Source organism: Cucumis melo, chromosome 9 (assembly GCF_025177605.1).
Source record: "Cucumis melo cultivar AY chromosome 9, USDA_Cmelo_AY_1.0, whole genome shotgun sequence".
In the NCBI taxonomy this organism is placed as follows: Eukaryota; Viridiplantae; Streptophyta; class Magnoliopsida; order Cucurbitales; family Cucurbitaceae; genus Cucumis; species Cucumis melo.
This window is the reverse complement of record NC_066865.1, coordinates 24,212,506-24,234,151: the sequence shown is the minus strand read 5'-3', so window position 1 is coordinate 24,234,151 and position 21,646 is coordinate 24,212,506. Positions and strand designations below refer to the sequence as shown.

The 21,646-nt window shown below is 36.2% G+C and overlaps 3 protein-coding genes and 1 long non-coding RNA gene across 4 annotated transcripts; 1 reads left to right on the top strand and 3 right to left on the bottom strand.

Annotated features, from left to right (window-relative positions):
* Nucleotides 1-1,251: 1,251 nt before the first annotated feature.
* Nucleotides 1,252-3,632, bottom strand: LOC127150943 (uncharacterized). The gene is made up of 4 exons (XR_007823570.1): nt 3,241-3,632; nt 3,037-3,150; nt 1,771-2,036; nt 1,252-1,372 (listed from the first exon to the last, which is right to left on the bottom strand). It is a non-coding gene; the product is annotated as an uncharacterized LOC127150943 (long non-coding RNA).
* A 393-nt stretch (nt 3,633-4,025) lies between these two features.
* On the bottom strand, nt 4,026-7,400 carry LOC103503138 (metal-nicotianamine transporter YSL1-like). The gene is made up of 7 exons (XM_008467297.3): nt 6,933-7,400; nt 6,535-6,707; nt 5,970-6,064; nt 5,703-5,837; nt 5,402-5,579; nt 5,166-5,271; nt 4,026-5,089 (listed from the first exon to the last, which is right to left on the bottom strand). Exons 1-7 carry the CDS (start codon nt 7,294-7,296, stop codon nt 4,161-4,163), a joined length of 1,980 nt encoding a protein of 659 aa, XP_008465519.2. The 5' UTR covers nt 7,297-7,400; the 3' UTR covers nt 4,026-4,160.
* A 9,485-nt stretch (nt 7,401-16,885) lies between these two features.
* Nucleotides 16,886-18,077, top strand: LOC103482856 (uncharacterized). Its single transcript, XM_008439220.2, has one exon. The coding sequence runs from the start codon at nt 17,117-17,119 to the stop codon at nt 17,888-17,890; it is 774 nt and encodes a 257-aa protein (XP_008437442.1). The 5' UTR covers nt 16,886-17,116; the 3' UTR covers nt 17,891-18,077.
* A 69-nt stretch (nt 18,078-18,146) lies between these two features.
* LOC103482857 (phosphoribosylformylglycinamidine cyclo-ligase, chloroplastic/mitochondrial) lies at nt 18,147-21,268 on the bottom strand. The gene is made up of 8 exons (XM_008439221.3): nt 20,682-21,268; nt 20,336-20,430; nt 20,156-20,257; nt 19,995-20,054; nt 19,320-19,492; nt 19,127-19,229; nt 18,870-19,028; nt 18,147-18,533 (listed from the first exon to the last, which is right to left on the bottom strand). The coding sequence occupies exons 1-8, from the start codon at nt 21,025-21,027 to the stop codon at nt 18,363-18,365; spliced, it is 1,209 nt and encodes a 402-aa protein (XP_008437443.1). The 5' UTR covers nt 21,028-21,268; the 3' UTR covers nt 18,147-18,362.
* Nucleotides 21,269-21,646: the final 378 nt, after the last annotated feature.

The window sequence follows — 21,646 nt, the reverse complement described above, 5'->3', positions numbered from 1 at the left end:
GAGGAAATGCAGGGATTCTCACAAATGAAACAACAAATAAATAACAAAAGAATCATCCATATTAGTAATAATTAAGGAGTTGGATCATCTAAAACAAAGTATTACAAAACAGTTCACAACAAAATATATATTTATGTACTAAGACTTCTTGCAACAGACTAAGGGACTCTGAAAATGCTAAACAGCAGTGGAACGAGAGACCAAAAGATCCAGAATATTTTGAGAATTACAAAAAAAACATGGGCAAAGGAAAGATATTTCTAGAACCAGAAATTTTAATTCAACTCAAGTTCAACTACCAAATCTGGAAGCATCAATGGAAGAAATAGAGTTGATGGATTTATGGAACAAAATACATAACAAGGATTGAAGATGACTTGCATTCATATAAGCAAACGCAAACGTAACATGTAAAAACATGAAAGGAGGCAGATAGCTAGCAAAACAACCCATCTAAGACAATCGAGATTCAAAAAAGAGGAGGCATCTGAGGTTTCCAATAATTGATTACAGCTTGAACTTCTCTACACGATTCTTGCATCCATACAAGCAATCTACTTTAGTTCTAACTCAAATTCCCCAGTCAAATGAATTCCAAAAGGGTTAAAAGCTCTCGTTGTAATCGATACTTTTAGCCCAATATCCTCCAAAATTTCAAGAACCAAATGCCACAAATACAAGACAATTTATCACAATTGAAAATCAAGAAGTTACTTGATAAACTATTCATCCTCTTGAGTTTCTCACTTGTACATCCAATGATTATTCAAAATTGTTAACCACATTAAGACGACCCCTTCAAAGAATTTTTCCATATGGAACAACCAAAATCAACTTATTATTGATGCATTTCCAATGCATAGCATACCAATCTTTTTTTAGCAACATCTTTTGAAAAACCAATTCTAATCACATGGTTGGATTGTTTCATTTTTGTGGAATCAAATATGCTGCCTATATTTCACCTGCGGGTGGTGGTGGTTCAACCTAATGCCCTGGTATACGGCTGCACAAAATTTCATAGGAACATTCAATCAACATTACTCTCCTACCTCTCTAGGCTATCAATGCATTAAATATTTAAATATATACAATAAAGGAGAAAGAAGAAAAGAAGAAAGAAGAACCAGAAAGCGAGAGAGATGAAAGAGAGAAGATACAGTTTATACAATAAAATGATGGTAGCTCACATCAAAAAATACATTATTCTCAAAGTACAAAAAATCTTCTAACCAAAAAGTTTAAAGTTCGGCCTAAACAATCGATAGCATAATAAAGAAATTAAAACAAGGGTAGAAGAACTTGCCTGGTACAAGAACTCTACATAGTTACTCAAAATCACCAAATCAAAATGTAGTGTTAACCACCAGCACTGCAAGACAATTTGGGACAATTATTCTGTTTGGAAATTTAAGATGGTAAGATCAACGTAAGTAAGCAACACCTTAGATTTTCAGATTTTCACCCAATTCAAACTTCGATACACATGTGAAAAAGAAATCACCAAAACAAACAGGATAATAAACTTAAAGACACCTTTTGGTAAGTAAGAGAATCAACAATCGAAAGACAAAATTATAACTTGTTCCCATTTCTCCTTCACTCAATAACATAGACAAAATGATAAAAAAAAAAAAAGAACACCAATCATAGAAATAATCGGCAAAGAATAGAGAGAGAGAGAGAGAGAGTTTATAGGGTGATCAAAGAGTGAGCGAGATTAAAAATTGAAATGAGCGAGTATGAGGAAACATTGGAAATCCCACTTACCTTCTTCACCACCGCCAACAGCCGCTACGTAGTAACTAGCGGGATGAGATGGAACTATTTTGTTGTCGGTGACGAAAATGTCAGCATCAGTGGATTGATGTGGAAGATCTTCATATTGTGAAGGTTGGTGTTTGGATTTGAGAGAAGTTGAAGGGAACCAAGCCGTAGAGACATCATTTTCCGTAAATCACTACTCACAAATCGCATCCCATCACCTTCAACACCAACTCTACTTCAAGCTGGTTCCATAACCCTAACCTCCGAAGCTACAATGGTGGCGTCAATGCCAAAATTTCCCAAACCATCCAAATAAATTTTGGAAATTTATTTCACATGATTTAAGATTTTAGGAACCATTTAAATACAAGCTTAAAAATATAAACACTAAAATCAGTATCAAAGTTGAATAAGTCTCAAAATACTTGAGGATTAAGTTAATAAAAAATACTTCAAAAATTCCAAGAAAATGTGAATTTTCCAAAACAATCGCTAACCAATTAAATTAGGGCTCATTTTGAAAACTTAGTAAAACAAATTTGTATTTTTTATCATTTGGAGAATTAGTTTTTTTTTCTTATATTATCTTTTTTCATTCCACTTTCATTCCCTTTGGACTTATTCAAGGGTTAAGTTGAGATTCACCATTTAATTATTATCGTTCTTGATTTTCCTTAGCTCAGGAAAAAAATTGCAATCATTTTTAAACTCGAACTGTGTGTATTGTTGTTCGAGCTTTTTAAAATCAATTTCAAACCAATTCATAATTCATTATTTGTAATTACATGAAGGAAAATAAATTCCCTTTTAAGAATGACTTGCGTTAGTAGGCCCTCAATAAATTCCCTTTTAGTAACTATTTAACTTTATTAAATTTTAAACTTTATGTTAATAAGTCAAAATTTAAAGTTCACAAGTAATGGACTCGAATCTTCGAGTTTCTAAAACACAACTATACCACTGGATTAGATAATAATATTAATATTAATCCATTTATAAATATAAAAAAAAATTGTCAAATAGAAAAACAAAATACACAATCTACTTAAACTCCAATTTTTTTATGTAATTAATTTTTATCTTTTAGTTCATCATATCAACTAACGTCCTAGGTCTAATTTCTAATAATTTCGTGTCAAATAAGAATTATTTTGTGTGTGTATATATATATAGAAACACGAAATATGAAATAAAATTAGTACTCAATAAATGAATAAATAAAATTGAAATATATGCGAGAAAAAAGGGGAAGAAGAAGAAGAAGAATACCCGAAAAGAACAGCCAAGATGAAAGTAAGAGCTGGAATTAGATTACTTATGGCGGAAGCAAGTGTTGGCGAACTATACTCCAATCCTCTATAAAAAAATAGTTGACATCCAACTCTTCAATCACAAACAATTTTAATCGATTTCAATCACACAAATCAGTATTTCGAAACCCTAATTCCTCAATCAATCAATCACAATTCATACCTCTTCATGTGAATCAATCTCTCGATCATCCTCCTCATCATCTTCCTCTGTCCTATCTTTAGAACTGTAGAAGAAAAATGAGAGAATAGTATGGAGAATAGAGTGTTTGGTATTTGAAATTGATAGAATGAAGAGAAAATGAAATCCAAGAGAGGATTGGAGAGATCTCACCGAAAGTTAAGAAAATGAAAAGGGGAATTTGGGGGGAAGCTCACGCGAGCAAATCCAAAAATGTGAGAAGATTCGAAGACGTCCACGGTGATGGCGACGGCGTGAGAACGGCGACGGTGATGGCGACGGCGTGAGAAGATTGGAATGCATTCACCGGTGAGAATGTGAGAAGAAATGGACAGATTCCATTTAGAGAAGAAAGGGTTTGCGAGCGAGAAGATTGAAAGAGTAAAGTAAGAGAGAGAATTAATTATTTTTTTACAAAATGAAATTATTAAAATAAAAATTTAAATGGACTTTTAATGTCGGTTTTAAGCTTGTTATTTTTTTAAAAAATAAAATTATTAAAATTTAAATTTAAATGAACCTTTAATGTCGGTTTTCAAAATGGCGGACCTTTAATGTCGGTTTAAAACCGACATTAAAGCTTACTCTTTAATGTCGGTGGAAAACCGACATTAAACATCCGTCTTTTCAAAACCGACATTAATGCTCATTTTGCATTTTATTAATATGTAAATCGCAAATGTGATGGAACTTTTACCTTAGTTATGTTTCCTTTCTTATATCTATTCATCCATAATTATCGATATTTCAATATTGAATACTACTCATCAAGAAGAATATCAAATGTATATTTCAAACAGTTTTAACCCATGCAAACTTGGGATTATTATAAAACATGACACGCTGATTCGCCATCATAAACCATGAAAAAGAATTAAAAAGGAAGGGTAGGGTTTTATTAGCTATGAGGGCACAAACTTCATACAGATAGGAGGATTAATCTTAACAAGACCAAGAAAGGAGGATGGTATAGCCCAAAGTCCTTCCCCACAAATCAAGCCTGAAGCTATAGCTGGCAACATCAACTCTGCCTTCTTCTTATTCATTTTACCCCAAATGAACACAATTAAACTCCCCAAACACATATCAATGGTGAAAAACCCACCAACCAGAAACGGCACCGCCATCACCATGGGTATTGGCATCAGCTTGCCAATCCTCCCACCCACGAAATCTTTCACTATGTTCACCCCAATTGCGAACCCGAAAAACCCGTAACACATTTGCAAGCAATGCTCTGGCAATGCCGATACCCCCTCGACTCCTAGAATCGCCATGTTCCGATATATCAAAGCGTATGGCGACTTGAATTCCCCCTTTGGATTTCCCACGTCAAACGCGTTGTAGAACAGGAAGAAGCTTAGTGGCGCCATGATGCACCCGATTGTTGTACCGATCACCTGGCTGACAAACATGGCTCTTGGGGAGGTGTAGGTCAAATGGGCTGTTTTGAAATCTTGCATTAGAGTGCAGCCAACAGAGACGACGGAAGTTATGAGACCGCAGCCAGCTAGACCGGCGATAAGGGCATCGTGTTTCGGACTGATTGCGGCGAGTATGAAGAGAGCGATTTTGCCATAGTTGAAGGCCATGTTGATGTCGGTGAGACCAGCGCCATAAGCATTGCAGAAGGCAAGGGAAGGGGCGAGGATGTAGGCGACGATAACGAAGTACCATTTGAGCTGAGGGAACATTTGTGGGACAACAATGGCGGATAGTGTTGCCAAGATTATGTAGCCAATGACTCCCACCCATAAAGGGATGTTTTCTCTCAAGAAGATTTCATCTTGATTTTTATCTATAGTTGGTTTCTCATCATTGTGTTCTAAACCTGTTGAAACAACGACAGATATGATCATAGATTTATCTTTCTAGTTTTAAAGAAGAATATGTTATAAAGGATGAACCTTTTTTTGCTTTCTTGACTTTGTATATATTGATGATGGTTGTAGCAATAATCTTGACGAAGTTGTAAAGTCCATCCCCCAGAATCAGAGCAACGGATAAAAACACCTGAAAAGTTGATGACAACAAAGACCACAAATAATTTATCGTATATATATTCATATATATATATATATATATGTTTTAAAAGATAAGAAGAAGTTCATGTCAACCCAACTCGAGAGGAAGAAGATCAAACCTTATATCCATATAAACTTTTCATGTCATTTTCATCCAAACAATTCCCTTTGAGTAGATCAAGAAGAGGCCACATTAAGCCATAAGATAGGACGGCTCCTAGAAGTAATGACAAGTTAACTAGGTGGGAACAAATCATCCCTGCTCCCACAAAAGTCGAATCAAAATCGAAGTAGAATCTGCCAAAATTTCATCAATTTCACTTATCAACAACAAAATTTCAAAATATTATACTTTTTCTAAGTTGTAATTGTTTGTGTTAATTATAATAATTCTTTGGAGATTTAAGTTTGGGATCATACGTCTGCTTCCAAGCTTTGAGTCCAAAAGTGGGGAATTGAGAGAAACCACACATTTGTTTGCCAGAAAAGAACCACTTGAATAAAGCCCAAAAAAAGCTGAATGAGAAGTACTTCATAAACCCCCTTACTTGCTTCCTGTGATCACAAAATTTAAGTAATACTACCATTAGCATGCAACACTTTGATCCCCACATATATCTTATAACAAATTAAACAAAAAAAAAAGTTTAAATTAAATCAATTTGAGATGTAATGAAAATATTGTACTTTGCCATCTCATCACCCTGATTGTGGAATCCATTGATCATAACTGCTGTTGCCATGCCACTTGGAAATGTCAATTGCAGGTCCACTATCATAACCTATGCACCACCAACCACTAAATTATATATATATATATATGTATGTATATATATTCTATTTATAATAATTTAATTTACAATTTTACAAATATCTTACCTAACATATCTGCCACCTCTAATCAAGATTTTGTATTTATTCTATTCTATTCTCTATTCTATTCTATCCTTACATCTCTTTTCTATTGAACACCGTTTTAAAATTTAACAATTTATTGTTTTTTTCTGACAAAAATGTCATCAAAATTTAATTTACATATACATATCTGAGTGATACAAAGGTTAAAAGACACACACACACACACATATATATATATATATCTTTAATTAACTACTTCTTAGTTGAGGAATATACCTTAAGCAATTATTATTAAAGATCTAGAACACTATAAAAGTTCATATTTAATTAAAATTCTCTTCTTTTTTTTTTTTTTGGGTGGTTCGAAATTGTAAAAGAATAAAAATAAAAATACCTTCCTAAGAGGAATCAAAACAAAAAGACCCACGAAGCAAACAACGAAGAGAAATGCAGTCATCCATCCCAGTGCAGGCTCTTTCACACTGTATGAAGAATTTGCTTCAGTGTTTACTCCTGATAATTCATATATCTTTCTGCTCATTCCCAACAGATACGAACCAAATCCACCTGCATTTTTCGATGGACTTTGCATTATTTTTATTTGGATTCATCTCGTAATCATATTTTTAAAAAAAATCAGTATAAAAATAAACTGACAAACATGCATGTTCTTTATTTTTATTTTTGAAGAAAATAAGGATAAAAAATGAGAATAAAATAGAAAATAACAAGAGATGTTAGTAGATCACCGGCACTTGGTATATGTTTAGAATGACTTTCTAACGCAATTACCTCCAACTGCGATACTGTAACAAGCAACCGCACATGTCTGAATCATAGTGTTCTCTTGACGAGTGAAGGGTTTGGTTACAAACCCAACTTTTTGAAGGATTTTAGTCCACACTCGAACAAAGACGAACGCAAGAAGAGCAGCAGAGACGTTGAGATTTGGGACGAGCCCAATAGTAAGGTTTAGTTTCATGGTTATGATACTATAGAGGCTCCCAATAATGGCACTCGCTATTACTCCTCTAACTGTTATTTGCTTCGTCCATGGTTGAAGCCTCTTCCATTGCGGGTTGTTGTCGTATTCTTTGCTGTCTTTGACAATAGTTTGATTAACGTCGAATGACTCCTTCGCAATCTCAACCGCCATGGAGAGTACTACAAGGTAGCTAGCTACAAGGAGAGAGTTGTTATGAAAATATATGTATGCATATGTAGTACTCTCTTTTGAAGTATAACTAGAGGCTATGAGGGTGCTTTATTATTGTTCCATATTCTCTTCAGCTTTTATAGACGTCTCAAGAATTAGTGCTATTGACTATGCAAAAATACCAAAGTGCTTGTATTCCAAGCACATTCAGATGCTGCCTTGAAATTAAATTTGGATATATCAATAATATAATGCTAGTGGGAATGATTGGTTTCAAAGAGAGAATATAATATTTTTGGGGTCTTTATTGAGAGAGAGTGTGGATTGACGTTTAATTTTGGCTAATTTCCATTTGTGGTTCAATTTTTTCATAAAAGTAACCACTTAGTCCTTAACTAGAATGATTTAGTTCATTTAACTTCGAATATACAATAATTTAGTATCCAAGCTTTCAAATATATAATAATCTAGTCTCTGGTTTTTCATAAGTAAAAATAGACTTCAATTTAATTAGTCCATGTTCTTTACCTCTTTGAAAATTGATTAGCTAGGAATCAAATTTATTTTATGAACTATAATGACTAAGTACCCATTACGTAATAAAAGAAAACTTTTCTCATTAAACCAATAAATTGTAAATTACAATTGTTATTTAGTAGTTAGTAAAGTTGAATAACTAAACTGTTATGAGACTAATTAAATTTTTTGCTTAAAGGGGAAAAAAAAACTTAAAGACCAAAAAGTAAATTTTTGTGATGGATTATATTGGTTTGATCAAAAGAGACGATATGTCATATTGGGTTGTTGACAAATCTTATCTTTAGGATGGCCTTCAAAAGAGTAATGATCTAATTAGGGCTTCACTTTATTTAATTTCTTGGGTGCTTCCTTTGCCTATATTAAAGTGATCAAGATAATTATGTGAAAAAAAGTTCTCCATATTTGACGTGAGAATATAGTAATACCCACTTTGAAAATGATAAAAGTATACACAACATATAATTAACTCGAATATTAAATTATTTATTTAATTAATTAATTAATTTAAGCATATAATCCTCACACTTCTAAATTATCAAGAATATACGACTTTAGTTAACACAAATATATATATATATATATATATATACTATATTTTATTCTTGATCATAAAAATAATATCATATATAGTGTGAACAAATTAAAAAATGAAGTTGGAGCTAGTAATGGAATTGAAATCATAGAAAGTGCTATGTTCAAAAGTCTTTATTTGTTTAATTATGTAATCCATGTCTAGTTAATCCATGTTTAGTTGAGTCACTTAAAGAGAATGATATGGTTTAGTTTAATTGATTCTTTTCTCTTTTTTTTTTTTCCTTTTCCGTTTTTTTTTTCTTTTGCAAATCTTAGTCCTTGAATTTACAAAATTTTACTCACCTCTAACAAAATTTGAAAATAATTTTTCTAAAAGAAGTTGTTTAAAATGGAAAAATGGTTGATATCTATCAAGTCTATCATACTCTACAAAAGCAAAAAAAAATTAATTTCAACATTAGCCAAACATCAAATTTTATAAAGTATTATAATTTTTGAATTAGTATAAAAGTTCAGTCCAAACCCAATATACATAAATTAAAATTTTAAAATCTCGTAGACACAAATTTTCAATTTTATATCTAAAAAAGTCACTTAATTTTTAAAAATAAAATGATATCAAGGGAAGTATTAAAAAAATTAAATAAATAAACTTGTGATTTAACCCCCAATTTTTTCATCTTTGTTGGTAGAGAAACTATTCTGTAAGACCTCCCATATTGCATACATATAAGAGGAGGGACAGAAAAGTAATTCAGCTGGACAGGAATGTGGGAAAAGGAAAATAAATGGGGGATCGTGCGTGTGGGACCCAGGGAGAGAGAGAGTGTTGGATAATGCCTATATATAGCATCTTTTGGGGATTGGGGAAGTAGGGTTTTATTTTGATAAAAGCTTGGGAGGGCGGCTGCTGTAGCCAAGGCGTTACCCTAGGGTAGATTACATGTTGGTATGCTATTTGTTATTGTTTTCCCTTGATGTTCTTTACTGCTTTAAGCTTATGACTGTATTTGGCATTATAAATAAATAAAACTACAGAGGATACTCTGTTTTCCTGCCAACAAGTTAGGTTATTACAGTTTTCTTTTTGGGAAACCCAACATTTGGTATCAGAGCCTCTAGAAACTGGGGGTGATCACGAGACAAATGGCTCAAAGACAGATGGAAGAAAGAGTTGAGGGTACTGAAAAGGAGCTCCTGAGTATGAAAGAAATGCTGCTGGAAATGAAGAAGGCTGTAGAACGATTGGCTGACGAAATGAAGGAAAATCATAGTTACAAAAAAAAAAGAAGAGTCAGGTACCACATCAGACGGTTCAGTGATGAAGTTAAAGGGGAAGATGGATGAAACCGAGCCGATAACAGAGATCGATGGAACAGTAACTGACCGGAACAAGTACAAAAAACTGGAGATGTCGATGTTCCTTGGAGAAAACCCTGAGTCATGGGTGTACAGAGCTGAACATTTTTTTGAGATAAACAACCTGCCTGAGAGTGAAAAAGTCAAGGTAGCTGTGGTAAGTTTTGGCCAAGATGAGGTGGATTGGTACCGTTGGAGTCATAATAGGAAGAAGGTGGAGTCATGGGAGGATCTGAAGAGTAGAATGTTTGAGTTTTTTCGGGACTCGGGACAAAAGAGCTTGGGAGCAAGATTGATTAGGATTCAACAAGAAGGATCCTATAATGAATATGTCAAAAAATTCGTGACCTATTCAGCCCCACTACCCTACATGGCAGAAAGTGTGTTGGTTGATGCGTTTGTCACTGGTTTAGAACCTTCCCTACAAGCGGAGGTAATCAGTAGGCATCCCCAAACACTTGAGGATTGTATGAGGGAAGCACAGCTAGTAAATGATCGGAACCTCGCTTTAAAGCTGTCCAAAATGGAGTTAGGAATGACAGATTGGGAGGTAGGAGGATCATCTAAGGTCAAGAAGCTGGGAGATGTGGATAAGCCACCACCAAGGAAGACCGATTTCCAAATGAAACAGATCACCATACCTATTAAAGGTAACTTCAAGAAAGGGGAACCACCGGTGAAAAGGCTGTCGGATGCAGAGTTTAGAGCAAGACTAGACCGGGGATTGTGCTTCAGATGCAATGATAAGTATTCTCCTGGTCACCGATGCAAAATGGAGAAAAGAGAACTGATGTTCTTCATCATGAATGAAGAAGAAGAGGATGAAGAAGGAGACAGCCAAGAGGAAGTAATCGAGGGAACCGTAGAGCTGAAGACTTTGGAACTTACCGATGGGGCTGCAATTGAACTGAAGACCATGACTCGCCTTTCCTCAAAAGGAACGATGAAACTTAAGGGATGGATAAGGCAGAAGGAGATAGTGGTACTAATTGATAGTGGGGCAACCCATAATTTCATCCATCAATCCTTGGCAGTAGATTTAAAGCTGGGATTGGATCCACACACTCCGTTCAGTTATACCATAGGAAATGGAACACGCTGTAGGGGAAAGGGGATATGTCGAAGAGTGGAAGTGAAGCTTGACGAAATTACCATCATAGCAGATTTCCTGGCGGTAGAACTGGGCTCGGTTGATGCTGTCTTAGGAATGCAGTGGCTGGACACCACAGGTACTATGAAGATCCACTGGCCTTCCTTGACGATGAGCTTTTGGAACGGAGGTAGACAGATCGTATTGAAAGGAGATCCTTCCCTCATCAGGGCCGAATGTTCACTAAGGACATTGGAAAAGACATGGCAAGAGGAGGATCAAGGATTTCTATTGGAGTGGGCAAACATGGAAGTAGAAACTGATGATACTTACAAGACTGATGAGAAAGAGGAAGGAGATGAAGCGAATATCCCTATGATTCGGTTCTTACTACAACAGTACACAGATATTTTTACCACACCAAAGGGACTCCCTCCAAAGAGAGATATCGACCACAGGATATTGACACTACCCGACCAAAAGCCGATCAATGTAAGACCATATAAATATGGACATATCCAAAAAGGGGAGATAGAGAAGTTAGTAGCTGAAATGCTGCAAGATGGTGTCATCCGCCCAAGCCGAAGCCCATATTCCAGCCCTGTTCTCCTGGTTAAAAAGAAAGATGGGGGGTGGCGTTTTTGTGTTGATTACCGGAAGTTGAATCAAGCTACAATCTCAGATAAATTTCCTATTCCGGTGATTGAAGAACTATTGGATGAGTTATATGGAGCAGCAGTTTTCTCTAAACTGGATCTCAAATCAGGTTACCACCAAATTAGAATGAAGGAAGGAGATATAGAGAAGACAGCGTTTCGCACCCATGAAGGCCATTATGAATTCCTAGTGATGCCTTTCGGTCTCACCAACGCACCAGCAACGTTTCAATCACTGATGAATCAGGTTTTCAAGCCTTTCCTTAGACGTTGTGTTTTGGTATTTTTTGATGATATCTTAGTATATAGCAGGGACATCACTGAACATGAGAAACACCTAGGGATGGTTTTTGCTGTGTTAAGGGATAATCAACTCTATGCCAATCACAAGAAATGTGTGTTTGCTCATTCTAAAATCCAATATTTGGGACACCAAATATCTAAGGCAGGGGTAGAGGCAGATGAAGATAAAATTAGAAGTATGGTAAATTGGCCAAGACCTTCAGATGTGACCGAATTAAGAGGATTTCTGGGGCTGACTGGATATTACCGAAGGTTTGTTAAGGGTTACAGCAACATTGCAACCCCCCTTACTAAACTATTACAGAAAAATGCTTTTAAATGGAATGAAGACGTTGAAACAGCATTCGTCAGGCTGAAGGTGGCAATGACAACTATACCAGTCTTGGCACTACCCGATTGGAGTTTGCCCTTTACCATAGAAACTGACGCTTCAGGCAGCGGCTTGGGAGCAGTTTTATCGCAAAGAGGGCATCCCATAGCTTTTTATAGTCAGAAACTCTCACAAAGAGCCCAGGCCAAGTCCATATATGAAAGAGAATTGATGGCTGTGGTATTATCTGTACAAAGGTGGAGGCATTACCTATTGGGAAGGAAGTTTTCTATACTCTCAGACCAGAAGGCTTTGAAGTTTCTGCTGGAGCAGAGGGAAGTGCAGCCCCAATTCCAGAAATGGCTAACCAAACTCCTAGGGTATGATTTTGAAATACTCTACCAACCGGGCCAACTCAACAAAGCAGCAGATGCTCTCTCAAGAGTGGAACCAAGGATAGAGCTTCATGAGATGACAACTTCGGGTATTGTCGACATCAGTGTTGTGTGTGAGGAAGTTGACAAGGATGAAGGGCTACAGAAAATTGTGGCAAAGCTGAAGAAGGAACAAGAAGTGGATGGCAAATTCGAGTGGAAGAATGGTAGATTACTCTACAAAGGAAGACTTGTACTACCCCAAACTTCCTCCCTCATCCCAAGATTGCTGCACACATTCCATGATTCAGTGCTAGGAGGCCATTCGGGATTCCTACGAACGTACAAAAGGATGAGTGGGGAACTTTATTGGCAGGGGATGAAGAATGATATCAAAAATTACGTGGAGCAGTGTGAAGTTTGTCAGCGGAACAAATATGAAGCTACTAAACCGGCTGGTGTTCTTCAACCCCTACCCATTCCGGACAAAATCCTGGAAGATTGGACAATGGACTTTATTGAAGGATTACCTAGGGCAGGAGGAATGAATGTAATTATGGTGGTGGTGGATCGTCTCACTAAGTATGCCTACTTCATCACTCTCAAACACCCCTTCTCGGCGAAACAAGTAGCGCTAACCTTCATTGACAAGATAGTTAAGCGCCATGGAATTCCAAATTCTATCATAACTGACAGAGACAAGATCTTCCTCAGCAATTTTTGGAGGGAACTATTCGCATCCATGGGGACCTTACTGAAAAGAAGTACAGCCTTCCACCCACAGACGGATGGACAAACTGAAAGAGTAAATCAATGCTTGGAGACTTACTTGAGATGTTTTTGCAATGAGCAGCCACACAAGTGGGATCAGTTCATACCGTGGGCCGAACTGTGGTACAACACTACCTTTCACGCATCTACAAAAACTACTCCTTTTGAGGCAGTTTATGGTCGTTCCCCTCCCCCTTTGCTATCCTACGGGGACAAGAAAACCACTAACAATGAAGTGGAAATATTGCTGAAAGAACGTGATTCAGCTCTAAGTGCCTTGAAGGAAAATTTGACATTAGCTCAAAATCGCATGAAGAAGTTTGCTGATCTAAAGAGAAGGGAGCTTAAGCTAAAGGTGGGAGAGGAGGTCTATCTCAAACTAAAACCTTATAGACAACGCTCCTTGGCACGGAAGAAATCAGAAAAATTGGCTCCTAGATATTATGGGCCTTACAAGATCATTGAAGAAATTGGAGTTGTGGCTTACCGGCTGGACCTTCCTCCGGAGGCAGCAATACACAATGTATTCCACATTTCTCAGCTCAAACCCAAGCTGGGGGCACAGCAAGTGGTTCAGCACCAGCACCCCATGTTGACAGAAAACTTTGAATTACAGCTTCAGCCAGAAAATGTCCTCGGAATCCGTTGGAATAAGGAGTTAGGGGCTAATGAGTGGTTAATCAAATGGCAAGGCCTACAGGAGAGTGATGCTACGTGGGAATCAGTTTATCAAATGAATCAACAATTCCCTTCTTTCCACCTTGAGGACAAGGTGAATGTGGAACCAAGGGGTATTGTAAGACCTCCCATATTGCATACATATAAGAGGAGGGACAGAAAAGTAATTCAACTGGACAGGAATGTGGGAAAAGGAAAATAAATGGGGGATCGTGCGTGTGGGACCCAGGGAGAGAGAGAGTGTTGGATAATGCCTATATATAGCATCTTTTGGGGATTGGGGAAGTAGGGTTTTATTTTGATAAAAGCTTGGGAGGGCGGCTGCTGTAGCCAAGGTTACCCTAGCGTAGACTACATGTTGGTATGCTATTTGTTATTGTTTTCCCTTGATGTTCTTTACTGCTTTAAGCTTATGACTGTATTTGGCATTATAAATAAATAAAACTACAGAGGATACTCTGTTTTCCTGCCAACAAGTTAGGTTATTACAGTTTTCTTTTTGGGAAACCCAACATATTCACACTGACAAAAGTTTATAAACCTTTATAACGATTCCGTCATAGTCAAATTAGAATAACTTAGCTTATGAAAGTTAATCTCTTCCTAATTTGTGTAATACAAAAAAAATAAAAATAAAAAATTTACTCAACTACCTTCACCAGTACTCCTTTGCCTCACTTCTACCATTGGCTACCTCCATCAACAACTTACTCGGACAGCCACCACGACACAAATGTATGCGACCACCTTGGGCGACCAATTGATCTGTTGGTCACCTCTAGTGATCACCTCTCGAGCAACCCTAAGGGGGGGCATGCTCCAACAATAAACCCTCTAGCAACCAATTCCCATGACTCCCCTCAAGAACGTAAGATCAACTCATTGATGATCTATTTTTCTTGGGCAAAAACTAAATTAAGATTTTAGTTTAAAGATAAAGGGTGAAATAGAGGAGAATTGAATTGAAGGGCAAAACGGGGGAGATGTAAAGAAAAGAAAAGAAGAAAAAGGAGAGATATTTATACCATTGAAGCCACGTTGAGTAGAGGATGTGTAATGTGTTGGATGTTGGTGAGAGATGTGGGTATACGTGGGAGGAAGAAAACTAAGTTTCTCTTTAATTTATTTTTTTAAAAAAAAAAAACAACAATAATATAATATAAATTACAATGCATTCATTATGTCTCAAACCAAAATAAATAAAAGACAAACTAAAAATGTAATAAACACAAAGTTGGGGAATATATGTTTTACCTTTTCACAATTTCCACTATGTGTATACCTAAAATTAAAATACATAAAAAGAAAGAAAAAAGAAATGGTGAAATTATTTGTTGCACCATTTTACCCTTCTGATTAAGAATTAATTTGAACTTAACTTTTTAGTTTATCTTTTCTGGAAATTTCATGACCACTATCTCTTTAATCTTTCTGCTCTCAAAAAAGATAGATTTGTATGTCTTGTTTTGTCACATTTGGGGTTTCATTGGGGTTTCCATATTAGTAAATGTGTTTTTGGTGGATATATATAGATTAAATAATTGTTTAGAGGATGTGGGTGGTTCCTACTTTTCTTAGCCACAAATTTTGAATTTGTGATACTAGTTGTTTTTGTGATGATTAAAGCTTTGTGGTCTCCTTTTTTTCAGAAAAAAGTATGTGTTACTATAATCACATGTTACTAACTAAACAATATACGAGCATATAAAACTAATCTTTGACTTGTTACAAAAAAACAATTATCACATTTGCATTTACACATAATAAAACACTAATATTTATATGTTTGACAAGTTATAAAACACTATTAGTATATTTAAAAGGCATGATATATCCAGCACCAAGAGAAAATGATGTTGAATCACTTTTCTAAAGAGAACTGTTGTTAAATCAAAGCTCCATATAAGCCTAGATTTAATCAAAATTTGTGTTTTAGATTCTAAATGTTTATTTGAGATCAAGTGTATTACATCATGAACCATATGGATCCTACATGTTTTCTTGTTGTTTGACATCTAATAATACACTTTAAATTGCCGATTCTTTACCCACTACTTATTCATTTTTGTCGATTTCTTTCTATTGATCTTGTAAGAGGAAAGAAGTTTGAAGATCAATGATGTATTTTAGAGCAATAAGTTATAATAGTTTGGGTTTAAAGAGTAAAATATTTCAATCTAGATTATAAATATTTCAATCTAGAGACATCGTTTTGAGCACTTGATTATTATTAGGAGTTGGTGTGTTATAATAATATATGCATGCATGTGAGATACATAATATTTTAGTCTTGATCATAATTATCGGTATTTTGAGTGTAGAATACTTTAGTTTTGATAAAAAGTAATAAATCCTATAATAAGAAAAGACTTGACGGTAAAAATAATAAATATATATCCTAAAGGAAAGATTTCAAATATAATAATCGTAGTTAATGAAATGATATAGGTTGTTCCCTTTCGAGGAAATTATGACAATGATATTCCAATCAACAACTTGAGGAAATTCATCATGACTTTGGAAGAGAGAATTTTTCAAATTCACATATACAAGGAAAATAATTTTCTTTTCTTTTCTTTTTTCACTTGTATACATACTATTACACATCCATAATGAATAAATGATTCTATAAGAAAACATATCAACCTTTTATTTTATTTTCTTAAAAACAAAAAAAAAACGAATAAATGATTTGTCAAATCACATGGATTCAAATATTCATCCATATTCTTAAAATAAATTTATTGACGATGGACCAACAACTAAGTCGAATTCTAAAACTCCAAACATTCAAGTTGGTTAAGTTAGTTACTTGAAAGATTAGAATAGTTTTTTTTAACTCAATCTTTAAAATCGAATTAAGTTCAACTCAGCCTAAGTTATATAATTTAAATGGTCTAGATTACTCGTTCGTCACGAGGAGTAACGATGCAATTTAATCCAACCTAACCTAACCTTTGAACCATTCAGCTATAGGTGGAAGCACTAGAATTTTAAGAAAGAGAAAGAAACAAACTTTGACCGGCTAAAAAAGCAAACGGGAACCAACAAAATTTGTTGGTTTGTCCACGTCAGCAAAGGAACCCGTGTGCTCCCACCCCTTGGTTGAACTTCAACCCCCCAAAACCAGCGGAGATTTCTTTATAATTTCTCCAAAATTTTCACCTTCCTTTCACAATCATCTCATCACAATCTCATAGTTTCGATGTGTAAATCAACCGATTATCGTATTCTCGCCGCCGATCGCCTCAAGATCAAGGCATTCTTCGTTCGGTTTTCTCATCTCCAACTCTTGGATCCTCCACCGGAGTCGCTTACTCTCTTCTACCTCCCTCGCATTGACGAAACCGACCTCGAGATAGACGGCCTCAAGATCCGCCCGGACTCACCGGCGTTCGTCACTCTTCATCGAGTCGTTTCTCCTTCTTCGTCGAGGATGAAGAAGGATGTGGTGTTCGGGAGTAGAGAGCGAGTTCGAGCTAGCGAAGGCGTGCAGTTTCAGGTGTATTTGAGGGAGGAGAAGGTTGTGCAGGGGATTTTTAGGAAGAACGACGACGGAGATTGGAGATTGGAGTGTAGATGCGCTCTTGAATCTAAGATTGATGAAGCAGCGGCGGCGGCGGCGGCGGAGGTTTGCGTGGATGTGGAGGGACAGGGTGCGATGTTTGAGAAGGTGGTTTTGGAAGTGAGAAGGAAGAAGAAGAGAGGGTTTTGTGAATTGATGGAAATACCGGAGGGAAGAGAAGTGGACGGTTATTGCGAGGGATGTGATTGTTGTTGTGGAGACGATGGAGGTTCGTCGGAAGATGAAGGCGGCGATGATGACGGTGAAGACGGCGGAGAAACGGAGGTGGAGGTGGAGGTTGAAGGAGTCCGATGGGCCGTAGATTTGGGGATTTGGGCCGTCTGTTTGGGCGTTGGGTACTTGGTATCGAAGGCGGCCCATTCCAAAACATTGAGACGTAAACGGATTTTCTAAAGCATCGAGAAAACATATATATATTTCTTTTTGCTTTTTCGGGATTTTTCTCTCTTTTGTATAATTACGAGTAGTTGAGAATGTTCGCAAATGAAATTTTGTTATATACACTTTGTATATTGTTGAGATGATGATGATGTGAGTTCACACTCAAGTAGATGAATCACACTCCTCTCATTGTCAATTATTCTTTGATTGTCGATAAATTATTCTTTGATTGTCAATAATAAGGTAGATCGATCACTCTTTTCATTGATTGTCAAAAGAATGGACAATTTATTTCGATGAAAGCCCATTAAAATGTTGAAACAACCACTAGACATCAACTTATTTAACACAAAATGGTAAAATTTTGAGAACACTCATTACCATAAAGAAGATGTCTCCTTCAGTTTCATAACCCATCATCGGTTAAATGCTCAATTCCTTGTTGGAACCAAGACTTTTGGTTACAAAAATTTCAACTGATTGATTACAGAAATCTTACTCCTTTGCCGTCCGCAACCTCTCCGATGAGGTAAGCTCTGTTAGTTCCATGACTGTCATTGAGTATTCTTTGAGACGCCTCTTGGTTCACTACAAGAACCATGCCAACTCCCATGTTGAACGTGCGTCTCATTTCGACATCTTCGATCTCCCCTGCCTGATATGTTATCAAGAAAACAAAAAATTGAAGATTCAGGTCCGAAATCAATTGCAGTCTACTAGGAATCAAGGTAGTTATGAAATGTCTTGGTTCGTTCTAATTGGGATAACCAATGTGGTACTTAAGTTAGCTTTTCGGATGTGGTTCTGCCTAACACAATCCCATCACTTTTTTGGTATTATACTCAACGAAATTGAAACGTTAACATATAGTTAGTTTGTACGGATATACAGATAATAAATAAAGAAATAAGACAAGCAATTGGCTCAAGGGAAGTGATACTAAGTCCATATTTTCAGGGCCAACTTTCAAAAAATTTCAATACGCATTTACCTCTTGAATCCAATTAAAGACAGTTGGGATTTCCCATGAATCCTTGTATATGACAGCTCCAAGGCCATCGGGAAAGACTCGGGGAATATTATCGGTAAAACCACCACCCGTGATGTGAGCTATCCCCTTAACCCCTCCCTTACTGATTATGTCAAGTACCTGTTGTTGCAAAGAGAGAAAGAGTTGCAATATTTGATGTCAATCAAACCTCAAGTGTAAAAGAAAGAACAAAAAGAAAACAGAATCTGAAGGGTGACCTGTTTGACATATATCACAGTAGGGGCCATTAAGGCCTCACCTAGCGTAACATCACCACCAGGAAGCTTATCTTTCAACGATAGGCCACTTCGCTCAATAACCCTATAAAAGCATGAAGATTTATATTACAACAAACTCAGTTTTCTTGATTACAAGTGTAAACCTAAAATATAAAGGAATGTCGAGATCAACCTTCTTACTAGAGAGAATCCATTTGAATGGACTCCACTAGATGGCAAACCAATAAGAAGATCACCGGCCACAATATTTTTCCCATCAATAACAGAATCTTTCTTAACAATGCCTACAGCAAAGCCACTGAGATCGTATTCACCCTCTGAATAGAAGCCTGGCATCTCCGCTGTCTGAAAATGTACAAATCATGGCATTTAGTATCCACCACAGTTGAATGGAATAACAAAGAAAGAAAAGAAACACCGGTTTTCATTTCACCAAGTTAGCAAACTCACTGAGAAAATGACAAGAGAACCAAAAAAGAAAAACAAGAAAAATCTTGTCAATTCAAAATGAAGAATAGATTCATTTCAAGCACTTGTATTCTTAGAACTCCAAGACGTCAACCTATAGAACAGATTTTGTACAAGTAAGGTCATTCTAAGTCACATATTCATATCATAACCACTCTACACTACATTTCAGCCATAGGCCATAGCACATGGCCAGCAAAACCAACAACTGGTTTTGTATGTCTTAACTGTCAAGTGAAACCAAGGAACGATTCATGATCGACTTAAATGCAATAAAACTGAGTCCAACCTAGATTTTACACTAAGTTAACAAGCACTACATATGATGGAAATCTTCAATCTTCAATACCAAAACAGTTTTACAAAATAATCAACATACCTCCCCACCGAGAAGAGCACAGTCGGATTGTTGGCAACCGGTCACAATTCCTTTTATCACCTACACACAAAGAAGATATAAGCCATACAATATAACGCATGTTGATTCATTTGAACAAGCACAATTCAACAAAATCAACTTATTTCAGTGTTCATCCATACCTTTTCAGCAAGGTCAACATCAAGGTGGCTTGTAGCAAAGTAATCGAGAAAGAACAGTGGCTTTGCTCCAGAAGTAACAATGTCATTAACACTCATAGCAACCTGGAAATAACACTTACTCATAAGATAATTGCTAATCGTTACAATATACAAAAATCGCCACCCATATTAACAGCCTACCAAATCAATTCCTATAGTGTCATGAATCCCAGTTTCGAAAGCAAGTTTTAGTTTAGTTCCAACACCATCAGTGCCAGCAACAAGATATGAATCACCTGCATCAAAATTTATCCAGAAAAGAAACAAACAGACGAAGAAAAACAAACTATTTAGAAAAACAACAAATCAACAGCAGCATCCCCTTAAGTTCCAAGGTCATAAGAAAATCAAGATTTTGAAACAGTCCCAACCATTACACCAAACTATACTTCTCAGTTCAAACCAGACATGGACAAACATATCAGAATCATTAAACAACTTCCATAGTTACAAATTCAGAAAAAGGTCGCCAAAAAAATGAACAAACCTAAAGGAAAAAGACCACCAAAGCCGCCAATACCAGGGGCCATTTTAGCAATCCTCCTCACAAGCTCAGTACCAGCGTCTATATCGACTCCAGCATCCTTATAAGTAAGACCTTCTTTCGCTTCCACACAAAAATTCCTCTTCGGTAAAGAAGAAGCAACTCCAATGTTCCCAAATCCTTTCGGTTTCACTGAAAACCGAATCGACCCATCATCGGATAAACATTTCGGAGTATGAAAGCGTAAAAACATCTGGGTGGGGCTCGATTTTGGCTGAGAATAAGGGATGTTCAAATTAGCTAAACAACCATTGAACTCAGTGTTAGTGGAAAATCTCGTAGTCGCCATGGAAAACAGAGGAAAGGTTTGAATAACAACGCTGGGGATTAAGTGTGACCGCCGGAGAAGTTTAACGGCGGGAGTGGCGGCGGCGGGTGGCCGGTGAATGGGTTTAAGAGAGGGCAAAAGAAAAGTTAAGGAGAAACAATCGGAGCTGAGTATCGCTTCTTTTGAGTTTTCTAATTTTTCATTTTAAATTTATTGTTTTTATTTACAAAGGAAAAGCATCAAAATGTGAGGGAAACAAGGAAAGAGGTTAAAGTTAAAATTAATGAAATTTGAGGCTTTAATTATTTAAACTAATAGCTATTATGTTGTTTTCTATAGATTTTGTTATTAGTCTATTTTATTTATATCCTAATTTAATGATTAAAATTTTTATATTGTATGAATATTTAAATGATGGTGTTGAAATATGATCATACATGTTAACCATCAACACTCCAATACTTTACTCGATAACAATCATTCTAGAGAGATTCAAAATTTGAGAAATTTGGCGGATCCGCTTGGTCTTGAAAATCTTATTATCTATATTGAAATCTATGTCGTGTCAATCCTTTAAGATTTTGGGCATTTATTTAGGACTTCCGCTTTCATTCACCCATCTCTCACATTCAAACGTGCC